The following is a 17,194-nucleotide window of genomic DNA, read 5'->3' on the forward strand; positions in this document are numbered from 1 at the left end:
TATATATATATATATATATATATATTGCTTTGGTTTAGTTTGATTAATGATTATTTTCATCTCTTAAATAATAGCTAAATATAGTAAATTTAATTCACACCGTCCAACTGTCCATCCTCATCTTATTTAATTTTAAGCCCTAGGTCGAGTCGTGATAAACCATTAGTTATGGAAAAATTACATACATAGCATTCAATTCTTATGGATTTACTTATCTGTCACCTAAAATTTTATTTTTGCACACATAGCACTTTACCTATGAATGAAAAGACAGATTTGACTATAATGAGTGTTATTTTTCATAAGATGTTTGTAATTATAAAAGTTTAGATTTGACAGAACCATAAATGAAAGTCTTGTATGCTATGCATGTAAATAGCCCCCAAGATTTATTTACTACATTGTGATTATAGGAAATTTAAATGAATCAAAAAAATTAAATTTTTTTAATGTAATTCATGGTTTTAGAAGAAAAATTCAATGATATAAGTATATAACTTAAATCTTATCAAAAATGAAGTTTGATGTTCGAGTGGATAGGGAAGATTTTGATGGTTCAGTAAATGATGTGTCTGAATGAGTTGATGATTGTACCAATCATCTCTAACATCAAAAGGCTAATCTAATCCAAATAGAAATGAAAGTCAGAGCCTTAGTTACATTTTTGAAGATCAAAGAAGTCCTCGAGACGAAGTGATTGGTTGGATGTGATTGCTAAAAAATTTTTTGAAAGCTTTAGAAAGACTCGAACATGTCTATGATATGTTATTACTGAATCAAAGTGGAGAATTTAAAGCATCAATGTCATGGAGGCTTCTTGAAAGAGATTAGAGGCAATGTTGATGCAGTATTTTCCCAACCGAGCTTCTGAACACACTTTCTCAAATGTTAATGGCGATACAGAGAGAAAGTTATTCAAGATGAATCCAAATTGGTTGTGATAGCAAATACAATGACATCACATTGATATAACAATTCTACAATGTATTTTTCTTATGTGAATAAATAAAAAATAATATTATTATTTTATTCAGTTTATAGATTTGTGCTTGCTTTATCAAGCTAATAACATTAATCAAACTTCTTATTGATGGTAAAAAGGATGATGAATAATTATTTTAAAAAAAATTGTCTTCTTTAGACAATTGTATAGAATGAATTCCCTTTCAAACTTCTAATCTATAGCAAAATCATCATTTTATATGCATTATTGATAGACAAGTAACCTCGATAAAAAATGGCCTTGTAATATTTTACCATCACAATGTGTATTTGTGACTACATATTTATCAATCCCAACTCGGGAAAAGGATGCTAGAAGTCTATATAAAAAAATTATAAAACAATTCACTATTCCTTATATTTTGACACTTTCAAGTATCCAAAATAATATCATAAATAGTAACACAAATGGTTTGATTATTACATAATATTCCACAGTCAAATGTAATAGATTGTAGAGATCCCATGGACAATAAAAAATAATTTCATTGTAGTTCAACTAACTCATAAGTAGATACAACAATATCATCTTAAAGTATCATTAAAGTCAACCAATTTTCTCATGCAGTCTCCTCTTCTTTTTCTTCTTCTTCTTCACTTCGTCGTCATCGTCCTCCTCCTCCTCCTCCGCCTCCTCCTCCTCCTCCTCCTCCTCCTCCAATATCTAAGTGGTATTCTGAGCTCTTACATTTTGAATATATAAGTGCAAACACTTACGTACTAACCGTTGAAAAAAAGAATGCAAGGCATAATACAAATGCCTTAGCCAATGCACTTAAATTCTTCACTTACCATTGCAAATCAAACCTTGACTGCTCATAATACCCGCTGCAGACCCTTCTCATATACTGTTTATCAGTAGAGCCAAATACTTAATCTTTCTCGATTCCCAACTAAAGGAGAAGAGAATTAATGTAGCTTCCAACTTCAGTACTGCCATTTATTGTCCTTATTTTCATTCCAAATTTGTTAATAATAGTATTTAATTTATTGTTCATTAATTAATTATTAATTAATGGTGTTATAAGTATTACTTCTTTTTTGTTTTTTTGGCGCATGTGTGTTTACATGTCTATATGAATGGAGATAACACATTTTTTTTTTATATAATTTGTTTTCACAACAAATGATCGATCAATTAGTTTTCATGTCTAACAATAAAGATCTGACCAACCACTAACAATCACATCACCTATATATGATGTGTATGGCGACGTAGCCGTTGGTGATTGTCCGTCCGATTCGTATGGCGACATGACATTTTTAAAGGTGACTGTAAAGTTGGTGTGGGAAAAGCAATTGTTTTTATAAAATTTTTGTGATTATTATAAATATTTATTTATTTTTATAAAAAAAAATCAGATAATAGTTTCTTATAGGTAAATTTAATTGTAAGAAAATAGCTTCTCACTACTAAACTTCTAAGAAATAGCAATAAATTAATAGCCAAATAGAACACCTATCATGCTTCAAAAGTAAACAATTAAAGTTGCCCAAATAGGTCATAAATCTTTGCAAATATCACAAACCCAATTTTAAAAATCTAGAAATAATAATAAAAAAAAAACTTCCCTCATAAAAATTTAATAATTTTTCAACACCTTTCTCTTGATTAAAAATCAAACTAAACTAAATTAAAAAAAAAAAAAAAACATTAACTATCTCAAACATTTAATACAAAACACAAACCCACCATTTATTATTTTTTTATGACATGTAACAATTTCTCCACTCAAAAACACTAAAAACCACATAAAAAAATCACCTTTCCAATCATAAACTATCCTACAACAAATCAATCAATTGAATCTAAAACCAAAAATATATATTTTTTTTTATTTAAAAAAGAAAAAACCCCATTCCCATCATAAACAATAAATATTAATTTAACTCCCTACCCTCACCTCCCCATCCCCCTCTCATTCATAACACCACCACAAGCATTCATGGCAGTTCCAACTACAACCATCCAAGTTTGTTGCACGCATTAACTATCTCCTTCTCCCCACCCACCTTCTCTCCTTCTCTATAAACCCTCCTCCCTCCCCCCTCTCATTCATAACACCGCTACCGCATTCATGGCCGCCGCCGGAGAGCACACTTTTCTCTCCGCCGAAATCGTCAACCGCGGCGTCGAGTCCTCCGGTCCCGACGCCGGCTCGCCCACCTTCGTGGTCAGCGTGGTCAGAGTTCGCCGCCGGCTGCCGGACTTCCTGCAGTCCGTGAACCTCAAGTACGTGAAGCTCGGGTATCATTATCTGATAAGCCATGGGATATATCTGGCCACCATACCGGTGTTGGTGGTGGTGTTCAGCGCGGAAGTGGGGAGTTTGAGTCGGGAGGAGCTGTGGAGGAAGGTGTGGGAAGAAGCTAGTTATGATTTGGCCACGGTGCTCGCTTTCTTCGCCGTTCTCGTTTTTACTATTTCCGTCTACTTCATGTCCCGGCCCAGGCCCATTTATCTCGTCGATTTCGCTTGTTATCGACCGTCCGATGAGCTCAAGGTTCGTTTTATTTATTTATTTATTTTTTTAATTATGGAAATTTACATACATAGCACCTAATTTTTATGCATTTATTTATCTCGGACCCTAAACTTTAATTTTTACAAATTAAACATCTATTTTCTTTGAAGAGGTGGATTACACGATTTGCATAGATGGGTGCTTTGTATGTAAAAATTAAGTTTGAGTATGAGATAAGTAAATGCATGGGAATTGGGTGCTATGTATGTAAATTCACTTTATTATTATTATCATTATTGTTATTATGTTGGCTTTAGTTTAATTTGGGCGGGAATGTTTGGTAGCATCTTAGTACTTGAATTTAGCTATTGATTTAACATGAATCCAATCAAATATTAAAAGAAATGAAAATTAAATCTAAGGCTCTGTCAAATAGAATTTTCTCACGTTTCGGTCTTTTTCTTCGCATGTTCCGTCAATTAAGCGGCTTAGATTTGGATTTAATGAATTGGATCACGATGCCTATTTATTTTGACTTTGTACGCAAGCAAAGTGGTTGCAGCGTGGATTTGATAAATCATATTTAACTTAAAATCCTAAGTTGCAAGCCAAAGACGACATGATGAATATTTTTTAGACTGAAAAACTGTTTTTCTCTTTTAATAATATTTTATTTTTATCAAATTCTCAATAATTTGATCGTGACAATTGTAAATACATCAATTTATAAATATTATTGTTTCGGATGATTAATATGTAATTATTTCTTAGATATATGGTTTTGGTGGTATCAAAATATAAATGGTGGGATGTTGAACAACTTTATAATATTCTGTTGAATAAAGTTAGAAGATGTATCAAATCAAGGGTATGATATCATATGCATCGCACTTGAAATTTTATTATATACAAAACTTGCTCACATGTCATAAATAGCAAAGTTTGGAGCGTTATTTATATAATTGTCCCTTTTTTTTGTGACGTTTTATAAATTATATTGTTGTGTGTGTGTAATTTTTATGATGATTGTTGTCATAGACTAAGACTGTGATCAATTAATTCAATAACATGATCGAAAGATTTTCTGATTTAATTAATCATAGATCAGGCACGAGCTAAAAAACTTGTATTCTAGTTTTGCCCGTTTGAATAAACTGTATTTTGATAATTTTTTTTCAAAAAACTCTCTGAAATCAACGTTTTTTCGCTCTTGGTTAGGTCTAGCCGCAGATTTCTAGCTGTGATCTGACTTTTAAAAAAAAAAAAAATTTAAATACTACTGCAGCTTTTTACAACATGTGATTACAATTTTTGTGTGATAAGCAAATCTCTGATTAAAATTTTATAACAAAACAAAATTATGTAGTCGTTCTTGACACACAATTTTATAAATTAAAAATTTTACATGATAAATCAAGAGAAATTTAATAGATAGTGCTTTTGGCTTTTATTTTTCTTTTAAAAAAAAATTAATTGACACAAAAAATGTTAATTATATGTTAAAATGCATATTATGTTGCAAGATTATAGTTGATTACAGACGTAATTAGCTTAATCTCATGCTTAAAAAAACAAAAATAGGATTGGTAATGTACAGAAAGAGTTGGTAGGTTGGTTGAACTCACAAGAATGGCGTGTGGGAATGTGGTCTGGGCTACGTACATAAGTGGAAGTGAAGGAGAAGCAAGTACAAACATATAAATAGATAAGGGACATTTACATACCTACCACGCAATTCTTAAATATTTATATTTTTAACATCTAAGCATTCGTATTTATTTGTATATTTACATATATCTTAAGGGGTGAAGATAAGGAAGATTTTCTCGGAGGGGAGGAACCAGATTACAATTTCTCTAGAAAAATAATAAAATTTAATATTTTTTCTTATATAGTTTACTAAATTTAGTAATTTATTTTTGCCCAAAACTTGCAAAAAAAAAAAAAACAAAATAAAATAAACGTTTGATGATTTTAGCCATCATCTTGTAATTGATATGAAAATTAGATGTTTGGTTTGAGTTTTGCTAAAATTCAATTCAAATTTAAATTAATTTAAATGTCTTAGAAAAAATTCAGTAAGTCAAATTGAGTCAACGCAAAAGATTAAAGGCCCGTTTGGGGCAGCTTATTTGGTGCGGTGACGTTTTGAAAACGCGTCTGACCTATTTGGGTAAACTGTGTTTTGGCAGTTTATGCGTTTTCAAAACGTAGAAAACAGTGTTTTCACACCGTACCGTTCTAGGTGCGGTTGCAGCTTATTGGCAACAGTCTGACTTTTCTAAGAAAATAAAAATTTGCAATAGCCGCACCTAGTGTATCAGCAGATTATTCATTAAGCTACAACTGCCCCAAACATACCCTAACTCATTAAATCAATGAAGTCAAGCTTGAGCCTTTTTTGACTTGAGCATGGCTTGATTAATTAATTGAGTTCTAGCCTTAGCTCCAACTTAACCCTACGAGTTCAAGCCAGCTCACTAGTCGGTTGATTTTGTATGAAATAGAGAAAAAAATATTAATTTAAATTTGTATTGTAATGAAACGGCAAATAAAATGAACATTTAAAAGATAATTAATAACAAATAACTCAATATAAAATATAAAATATTAATTTTTGAATATTTTTAATAATTTAAACAAAAGTTCTTGAATTTTAATTTTCTTAATTATATTTTTAGCGTGTTGAGCTCAATTCCTAGCAGGAGGCTCACGCACCGGCTTGACTCACTTTCACCCATCGTTGCTATTAAGCGGCTACTTATGTATAGAATTTTTAGATATATTTGTTCTCTTAATTATTTGAATTAGAGATCGGTTCATTAGCAATGGCTAAAACAAAATCATAATTTGGAGAGCTTTTTTTAGGTTTTCCATTGAGCCTGTTGACAAATTCAACCAAACGCATCATCAAATTTGCATAATTATTTTTTTCTTGTAGATTATTTAACATTAATTAACCGTGGCTTCTTTATATCATATTTAAAATGTTAATTGATTCGAACAAAATAATTTTTTTTTTAATTTTTTATAACATTAGGGGTCTCTTTAGGGTAATTTATAAGTGCAGAGGTGTTTTTGAAAACGCCACAGTACTGCTTGGATCGTGTGTTTTTTCCGGTTATTCGAAAATGGGGTTTCATTTTTACATTAAACGCAGGCCGCAGGTCGAACTTTACAGTCGACCCGCGGGTCACATTTCAGGATAAGCTTCTTATCCCGAAACGCACAAGCTGCTCCAAACACATCCTAAGTTTTATATATGCATCCACATTTCAGGATAAGTTTCTTATCCCGAAACACACAAGCTGCCCCAAACACACCCTAAGTTTTACACATGCATCCACATTTCAGGATAAGCTTCTTATATCGAAACGCACAAGTTGCCCCAAACACCCCCTAAGTTTTACACATGCATCATTTAATTTTTTTTTATATTTACTGACCTTTCTGACGGGATATAAAAAAATTTTGGGGGTCAAAATGTGACAAGCTAAAATTTAGTTGTTAGATATGTAAGAGTAAATTGCAAGAGTATTGCAAGAGTGTGCTAATTTCGTAAATAATTTTTAGGCAGTGCTATATACGCCAATAGTAGATATGCAAATCAGCCCATTGCACTAATCCCCATTCATAGCTACCGTTAATGAAACTAACGCACGTATCAAACGACGAAAAAATCACAACATTTTTTTGTGTTTACATATGCAAATGCTTTTCATTTTTTAAAAATGATAATTTTTATATGATGTAAGAATTTGGGTGGTATAATTGTTAAAAAAACAAAAATTTGCTGTTGCAAATGTAAATGTACTTTCCAAGTGTGCTAATCTTGTAAATAAATTTTCTCAATAGATATACAAATCAAACCCATCGCACTGAGGGGCGTAAACGAGTTGAGCTTGAACGATATCCGGCTCCTTTTGTGTTTGACTCATTAAAAAATACCACTTTCCGCTCAAAAAAATCATTTTTGTTTGGCTAATTTGCCTAGCGAGCAGAACACGAGTTGTTTTCGAACGAGTCGTTTTAACAGTCTTAATCACATAGTAGTGTGCTAATAATAGGGGCAAGATTTAAATCTTATTATTTATATTAAATATTTATTCAAAATATGATTTAATGTATTTGGAGCAAATTTTTTTAATTAATAATTTTAAGTGATTATAAATCTTTATAGTGTTAAAGTCAATTAAATTATTTTAAAATAATACTCATTTTATGTACATGCATATATAATATTTCGAGCTAAAATAAAAACTTTTATCTTGTGTTAAACTCATTTATAAATGAAGCATAAAAAAATTATTTATGATTGACAGATTAACTTAACAAATCAATTCTATAACATGAACTACACAGGTATCGAAGGAGGAGCTAATCGAACTGGCCCGCTCCTCCGGCAAATTCGACGAAGACTCCCTCTCATTCCAACGGCGAATCCTGAAATCCTCCGGCATCGGCGACGAAAGCTACCTCCCCCGCTCCCTCTTCTCCTCCGCCAACTGCGCCACCATGAAAGAAGGCCGCTCCGAAACCTCCACCGTCATGTTCGGCGCTCTCGACGAACTCTTCCTCAAATCCCGCGTTCGTCCCAAAGACGTCGGCGTTCTCGTCGTCAACTGCAGCCTCTTCAATCCCACCCCTTCCCTCTCCGCCATGATCGTCAATCACTACAAGATGCGCGGCAATATACTCAGCTACAATCTCGGCGGCATGGGTTGCAGCGCCGGGATCATCGCCCTTGATTTGGCCCGAGATATGTTGCAGGCCAACGGCAATAATTATGCGGTTGTCGTCAGCACGGAGGCGGTGAGCTTCACCTGGTATGCGGGCAAGAATCGGAGCATGTTGATTCCCAATTGCTTCTTTCGGACGGGGTGTTCCGCCGTTCTGCTTTCCAATAGGAGGAGGGATTACAGACGGGCCAAGTACAGTCTCGAGCATATTGTGCGCACCCATAAGGGGAGCGATGATCGGAGTTTCAGGTATGAAAAACCCCTGTTTTACACCTCTCGTTAAACAGAGAAAGCTGCAATTTTTCTGATCAGTAACCCCAATGCACCACAGGTGCGTGTACCAAGAAGAAGACGACCAGCGCATCAAAGGCCTCTCCATCAGCCGCGATTTAATGGAGGTCGGCGGCCACGCTCTCAAAACCAACATCACAACCCTCGGCCCTCTCGTCCTCCCCTTCTCCGAACAACTCATCTTCTTCGCCACACTCCTCTACCGCCAACTCTTCCGCAACTCCTCCTCCAGCGCCACCAACACCTCCTCCTCCTCATCCCCCGCCGCTGGCGACCCCTCCGACCAAAACTCAGGCATCACCAAACCCTACATCCCGAACTACCGCCTCGCATTCGAACACCTCTGCGTCCACGCGGCGAGCAAATCAGTGCTCGACGAGCTCGAGAAGAACCTGGGGCTGAAGGAGACGGACATGGAAGCTTCTAGAAGCACGCTTCATCGCTTCGGCAACACATCCAGCAGTAGCATTTGGTACGAGCTGGCTTACCTGGAGGCGAAGGGGAGGGTGAAGCGAGGCGATAGGGTTTGGCAGCTGGCTTTCGGTTCGGGATTTAAGTGCAACAGTGCGGTGTGGCGGGCTGTGCGGCGGGTCAAGAAACCGGCAACGAGTCCCTGGAATGATTGCGTTGACCGGTATCCGGCGGCTGCGGTGGGGCAGCGCAACTGAAAGGTGTCGGTGGTGAAGATTTGTGTTGCCGCTAATGGTTTAATTAGTATAATGATGTAATGTTTTTATGGTTTGTAGCAAACGGTTGAGGAGAATTATGTCTTGATTATGTGAACCTTTTTAGTATTATTTCAGTGTTTTGATATATTAATCAATCGTAAATTGGCCTTAAACGCGCACATCTAGACAAAAACTGGAGGTGTAAATGAGTTGAGTTGATTGAGCTCGAGCTTAACTCGAGCAGTTGAGCTCGAGCTACTCTCATCACCCAACTTGATTTGATTGATTGTTTGAGTTTGAACATGAACTTTTGTCTATGAATTCGAGCCAATTTATTTTTTATAAAAGAGAGAAAATAATTCTTAAATTAAGCTAATTTTATTCTAAAATAACAAATAAATTAACAATTATGAGATAAACAATAATAAATTTATATGATATGAACATTAAATATAGCATTTTTTGAACTTTTTTGAAAATTTAAAGCTAAAGTTTTAAAATTTTACAATATTTTAAACATGTTTTATATTAATATTTTTTAGATGAGTCGACTCACAAGCAAATGAGTAGAGTAGGGGTTAGTTTGAAGTTGACTTACTAATTTATTGAGCTCAGCTAATGAGCCATCGAGCCAAGTTTAAACTGACTCAGTTGTCAGCTTGGCTCACTAACACTACTACACAAAAAGTAGGCGTATAAACAAGTCGAGCTGGAGCGAGTCCATGCTTAGCTCGTGTTTAACTCTTTAAAAAATATTGTTGTTTGTGTTTGGGTAGTGTTCCAATCAGTTCTTAGACATTGTTCGTGTTCCGCTTATTAATTTTTAGTTGTTCGCGTCTAACACGTGTTCAGCTCAAATCAGGCTTGATAGGATAAAATAATAAATATTAATCTTTAAAATTAATTAACAATTATAAATTTTGTGTGAAAATTGTTTGCTTAAAATAAAATTTAGAGTCAAAATATTATTATTCTTTTTTATACACCACCAACAATTTTTCATCATCCAACACGAATCTCGAGGCATAACACGACTCTCGAGATAATATTTTATGCAAGAAACATACAAATGATGATAACAAGCCATTCAAAGCTACGATTTCAGCAAACTTATAGTCAAACTGATCTGTTCAATGAGACAGACCTAATGATATGAAAGACCTAATGATATGAAAACTGATATGAAAACTAGCTCAATCCAAGTTAAATCAAGCACAGATCAAGTCATTAAACCAGAGTTAGAAGATTTATGAATACATTTGAAAAGTCAAATTACTGTCAAATATGACAAGTTTATGCTCAAATCGAATGACTCAACAAGACGAATCAAACGAGCCCAAGATCACTCAATTCTGACATCATTAAGACACTCAAATGTCCATTAAACGTCGTATGATCGAGGGAAGCTTTTCGGACCGTCCGATCAAAACGATATATATTCATGCATTAATTGCACCCAGAACACTATAAATAGAGTCTCATCCATCTCATGAGGGGAAAAAAGTCTAGAGAGAGCCTCAGACGACCACCACCGACTTATATTTACTATTTCCCGTCTGTGGGACAAGAGAATTCTATAATCATCAATCAATAGTGAATTTCCGCAACCGGGTCACACCCCGTGGTTTTTTCCTTACGGGTTTTCCACGTAAAAACTTTTGATACATCACCATTTTTTTCTATTTCATCTCTGTGTGTGTTGAACTTTCGTACAATGCTAAGACAATAATTTGTTACTCTACGGCCGCGAATTTTTTAGCACGCATCACTTTTGAACATTTAAGAGAATTAATGCATTTACATCATCAAGTATGTATTCAATGTTTCTAAACACAAATGTGTATTAGTTTTTGAAATAAGGGAAAAAAATTACAAATTTACTGTTACATGTATCACCTCATTAAGATTGATCACAATTACAAATTTTACACATTGTCAAACCTTAGGACAAACCAATTTATTACACTTTTACACCACATTTAGACAAAAAAAAAACAAAAAAAAAATCAAAATTCTTTTTTTTATGCAATCTATGATTCAATAAGCCGAATATTCTGCACAATCATATCCACGCCAAGAAGAAACAACAAATCAACAATATTTCATGTCATATCTGTGTCAAATCTTTCACTCGCAAAATATCAGAACATTTATAATCTTTCCTAAAAAATGAAGAAAAAAGTAGTAAAAATATACACCAGTAAAACTAAAGGGAAACAAAATATATTTTAAAAAATAATTAGCAAGTCGTTAATCAATCTCCAAATCTCCACTGTTTCAAGTTATAAACAAGACACTTCTTCATGAGTACAACAGAACTTCAATATTCTCCAGCAATCCAACAAATTTTGATCCAATAAGTTATGATCTGCTGGATATGTATGTAAATGTCAAAAGTCAAATATTGAAGTTTCGTCCTTAGATATGTAAATTCATAGGAATCAACTGGTATATATGTAAATCTTCCAAATAAAAAATGTCTAGAGCCAAACATATGTAAAATTTAGATATAAATAGTTGAATTTCAAATAAAAACTTGCATGTTAACATAAAATAAATTAAGATGTTCAATTCAAAAATACATTTAATGCTCTTGGATTAATGAAAAAAAAAGAAAAAATAGTTCAACTAATTATGTAAAATTCAAACATTTTCTGACAGAAGTATATATGATGGAAGCTAGAAGACATAATACTTGATACTTGCTATCCCTTAGAAGTAACAGATGATGATTCCACCATCCGACAATAAACCAACAGGAAGCAAAACTCAATAGAAATAACTTGCATATTCCTAAATTCCAACTGCAAAAATCCTATAAAAGCTTCTATCATCCAACAATAAACAAATTTACAGCAAAAAAGATTTCACTTAGAACTTATCTCAAACAAATTATGATGATTTCAGCATGAATATTGATGCGTGCTAGAAAAATCGCGGGATTAGTAATGAACTATTGTCTTAGCGTTGTATGAATGTTTAACACACACACATGAAAGAGAAACAAACGGTGATGACTCCAGAAGTTTTTACGTGAAAAACCCGTAAGGGAAAAACTACGAGGCCTGACCAAGTTGCGGAAATCTACTATTAATTGATGATTACATAAATCCCTTGTCCCACAGCCGGAAAAGGGTAAATATATTTTTCAGATTACAACGTCGACTGACGACGTCTAGTTGATGGTGATTGATAGTGGTTATTGGTAGTCGACGACGGTCAGCGGAGATCGACGACGGTCGGCGGTGGTTGGCAATGGTTGACAACGACGACGATCATCAATGGTCGACAACGGTCGATGATGGTTGTCGGAGGTCAATGGTGGTCGACGGAGGTCAACAACGATCGACGGTGACGCTCAACTGCAGCTTCTCTTCAAGGCCTCAGGTTTTTTATCTAAACTTCAGCTCTCCTTCATTAGAGAGATGAGGCTCTATTTATAGTGTTCTGAGTGCAATTAATGAAAGAATATGAATCATTTTGATCTGACGGTCTGGAGAGCTTCCATCGATCAGATGACGTTTGATAAACATTTGAGTGCCTTAACGATGTCAGAATTGAGCAATCTTGGGCTCATTTGATTCTCCTTGTCGAGATGCTCGATTCGACTATGAATTCGTTATATTTGACATCCGTTTGACTTTTCAAATGCCTCCGAAAATCCTCCTAGAATTGTTTAATGATTTCATCCGGGCTTGATCTGACTCAGATTGGACTAGTTCTTATATCATTGGCTCTGTCTCATCGAGTCAATCAGTTTTACTATAAGTTCACTAAAATCTGAACTCTAGATGACTCTTAATTGAAGTTTGAATGCTTTTGCTCAAAATATTATCTCGAGATCCGTGTTATGCTTCGAGATTTGTGCCAGATGATAAAAATTTGTTGGTGGCGTATCAAATATAAGAAAATGTATTTCCTACCTTGGTTGAATCTTCATGTATCTCTGAAATTCATCACGGCTAAAAATATATATATATATACAAATCCAAAATTAAGTCTTAACGTAATATCAACTCCAAACTAAACTTCGTAGAAGAAAGTCAAAGAGAAACACAACCAATACATGTAAAGAATGAGTAGTAAGACTAGTACAGTAGGTCATATAATTCGAGCTTAAACTCCAATCCATTATCTATAAATTTAAGGTTTTCATTAATTAACGTATATAATTGGCTTTAAATAAATAAGATGTATATAAAAAAAACAGACACACATGAATAATATATGGCATCTTATAAATGAGTAGGTGAATTATCGAGCTGATTAATAATTGTTCTCAACCTTCCGAACTTACAAGTCAATTTCCGACTATTAAATTTAATTAGCTGATACGATCGAGTTGTAAGTTGGTCATTTATTTATTGCCAGTGCTGAACCTTCCCACTTGGCTTAACTATGAATATGCGCTGATTAATCATATGTTTGGCTGATTTTGAGTCGAGTTGGGGACGATTCAAATAGATTTTGTGTGATTCAAAATCGGCAGGTGGCTTATTATATGCGATTTGAAACAAGCAGACTTGAAATTAAATCGAGCTCGATCTGGATCGAAATCAAAAGAAGTTGGCTCAACTTGAGTTATTTGAATCTGTTTTAGCTCGGAATGGCTCAAAATTGAAACTAATTCGCTTTAATTGATTTAGTTGGTTCTATTCCAGCTCGAAACTACCACTTGTTATATTCAATTTTACTTAGGAATATATCCAAAAATATATTACACAATAGGTGTCAAGAATAAAATATAACCAAATTATCAAATTTAAAAAAATATATATGTTGATTAAGAGCTTTTAAATAATTTTACAAATAACCCCTCAATAAACCATTTCTTAATTTTAAATAAGGTAAGGAATTACCCAAAAATAAAAAATAAAAAAATAATTTTTTTTTTCTAAAAATGCGAAAATTACAAATAGTAAAAATACCTAACAACTATGTATAAATATTTAGAATATTAAAAAATTTGATAATTATGTTTAAAATATATTTTAATTCAATTCTCAGTTCTTTTTTTAATACACAGAAAGGATTTCTATCAATAATATTTTCTACATAAAATTTTCTTATCTAAAATCTTATCTAAAATAAAAAATATTAGAAATTCTTAAATAATTTAATGAAACAATTTAATTTAAAAAATAAAGTCAAACACTAAAAAAAGCCTTGCCGACACTTTTTTTATGATTGTTTTTTTTTTTAATGTGATAAACCTAGTTTTTTACAAAAATATTTTCATATCTAACCTTAAAATGGTATTTAAAACCTTCAATTTAATTACTTTATTGGAACAAACATTGCCAACAAATAATGGTTATATTTCTAATAAGATGGAGGACTAGTGATCTTATATATGCAAGCATGGTTGCATAAACATACAAGATCATAATTAAGTTTTCTAAATATGGTTGTGACAAATATAATTCTCTTTTGCAATTTAATAAAAATAAATGATTATGCGATCTATATTTGATATTTATGTACATGCAATCATAAACCATCATGCAAACACATTTATTCGTTCATCGTATGATCGAACGGTTCAGATCGAGATTTTTGCAACCCCCCTTCGCTAGCACCAAGAGTCGCTTTGGCGTGACAGTAGCATTTTAAAAAGATGATTGTAAAGTATTGATGTAAGAACCAACTTCTTAGAAGTGTGGTGGAAGATATAAATATAACTTTTTTTCAAAAAATCGTAAAGCAATTTTCTTACATTTATCATATTTTAAAAGGTCATATTGAAAAATACAACTTCCCACAACATAATTTTTTAAAAAAATAACAAGAAAACAATTCTCAAATCAAAACTGTAGCGACGATCTAAATTGCAAAGGAAGTAGTATGTTGTCACAAAAAATACTCAAAACCCACTTTTGTATGTCTTCTCTGTCTATGTGAAAGAATGAAAGAACTTATGCAAATTTATACATTGGCTTAAAAGTTTAAATTTCTTGCAAATTTATAAATAAATAACCATCAAAGACTAGAAAACAACTTATTTTCATCTTCAGAATTTAATCATCCTGCTTCCATATCAGAAATACATAAATGTGGTAATTGAATTATCCAAACATCTCTATATTGTGCAAGAAAGTATCACAACAATCTAAGAACTTCTAGGCATGGTTTCCCTTCACGTAGGCAAAGAGGAGGGGAGAAAATATTATGTCCGAATAATCATATGTGCAATGAAGACGAACAAAGATATTTCTTTGCACAGGATAATAAGAAATAGAGAAAATATTATGTTTAGGTAATCGAATGTGTAGACAATGGCGTGGATCACACCATGTCACTTGCACTACAGCGAATCACACATCACTTAGCACTATCCACACTGTCATACGTACGTCAGGCAATGCATGCATCAAAAAAGCAAGAATATAATGTTGAATGGAAAGTAGACAAAAGCAACAACCATAACAAGCCTTTATACAACTAGTAGAGACGGACCCAGGAACGGTCCGGTGGGGCAATTGTAATCCCATCCTAGACAATAATGAATGGAAAGTAGCGAAAAAAAGTAACTATAACAAGCTTTTATACGACTAAGTAGAGACAGACCCAGGAAAGGTCCGTGGGGGACAATTGTAAACCCCGCCCCCCCAATGCAATTAAACTACATCGACTACACACTGTATTGTGTCTATTAAGTGTCATATTTTCATTTAAGCGTAATAAATTAAGATCTTCTTTTATGCAAGATGCCCTAACTTCTTAAGCCTTCCTCTATCTATATCTCTACTAATCGGATCCTCATATCGTCAAAAATTAATGTGATGATATCATTAAAGACTACCCTCTCTAATCTTATGTGACACCACACCTACACAACCCTTCTAGTAACTTTTAGGTGATAAGATTAAAACGTTAGATGCACAAAAAGTTCTGCTCCAGTGGCGTGTATGTAAATCCCATTCTTTTTGATAAATTCCACGTGGTTCAATCACGTGAGTGACGGTACGTGCGGCGACTGCTTAGGGCATCTTTTCGCGTTGATTGGTGCGTTAATTTTGCAATTAATTACACATGTGCGTCATATCTTTTGCTTTTTTAAAAAAGTAATAATAATAATTATCATTATTATTAAGCTTAAAATATTAATTAGCATGGTAGTTGCCACCTAAGTTCAATTTTTTTTCTTCGTAATTAATTCCATTTTCAACTTTCTATCGTGGAGATGCATGTCCCTCTCGCGGCAGTTTTGATTCTGTTCGGATAGAAATTATTTCGTATGGACATCGCATGCAGATGTCATCATAATTAAAAAATTAAGAAAATAAGTTGAAAATGTGGCCCACTGAAATACATCTTTGTGATGATCGATGGTGGAGATCGAACACGTCATGCATCTCTGCATGCGGTGTCCGTATGAAATAATTTTTTGTATTGTGGAGATTTATTTTTTTATAAGCATGTCATACTAAAATAAAATAATAAAAATTTGGGGAGATTTACGTACGTACCACTCAATTCTTGTGTATTAGCATATCGATGAGATAAACTATAATTTTTATTTATAAATCTACCTAGCTTATAGTCGAAAATATAGGAATTGGGCGGTCGGTAGGAAAAATTGAAGTATAGGTGGTTGATAATTTAATGCATAGGAATTGGGAGGTACGAATGTAAAGGCCCCAAAAAAAATTTAAATTGGATGAATCCTTTCTTGTGTTATTGTTTATTGAAAAAAAAGCAAGAAAAATTAGTAGTTCATTTTAAGTGTTAATTTATTTAAGGAATATATGTTTGTTAGTTGTTTTAAGATGTACGTTTGCGACTTATATGCCATCAACAATTTTTTTCGATCAAATATGAATCTCGAGGTTTTGCACAAATCTTGAGGTAATATTTTGAGCAAGAAATGTTCAAGCTTTGATAAAAAGTCAACAAGAACTCCGATTTCAGAAAATTTATAGTGAAATTGACCGGTTTGACGAGATGGATCCAATGATACGAAAAATGGTCAAATCCGAGTCAAATCAAGCCTCTATTAGGGCATCAAACAATATTTGGAAGTTTTTCG

The 17,194-nt window shown here is 33.4% G+C and overlaps 1 protein-coding gene across 1 annotated transcript; it reads left to right on the plus strand.

Annotated features, from left to right (window-relative positions):
- Positions 1–3,048: 3,048 nt before the first annotated feature.
- LOC110029416 (3-ketoacyl-CoA synthase 10) lies at positions 3,049–9,338 on the plus strand. Its single transcript, XM_020731698.1, has 3 exons — positions 3,049–3,506; positions 7,830–8,455; positions 8,538–9,338. The coding sequence occupies exons 1-3, from the start codon at positions 3,081–3,083 to the stop codon at positions 9,163–9,165; spliced, it is 1,680 nt and encodes a 559-aa protein (XP_020587357.1). The 5' UTR covers positions 3,049–3,080; the 3' UTR covers positions 9,166–9,338.
- The last annotated feature ends 7,856 nt before the right edge of the window (positions 9,339–17,194 follow it).

The sequence above is a fragment of the Phalaenopsis equestris genome, unplaced genomic scaffold (genome assembly GCF_001263595.1).
Source record: "Phalaenopsis equestris unplaced genomic scaffold, ASM126359v1 Scaffold000572, whole genome shotgun sequence".
NCBI classification, from domain to species: Eukaryota; Viridiplantae; Streptophyta; class Magnoliopsida; order Asparagales; family Orchidaceae; genus Phalaenopsis; species Phalaenopsis equestris.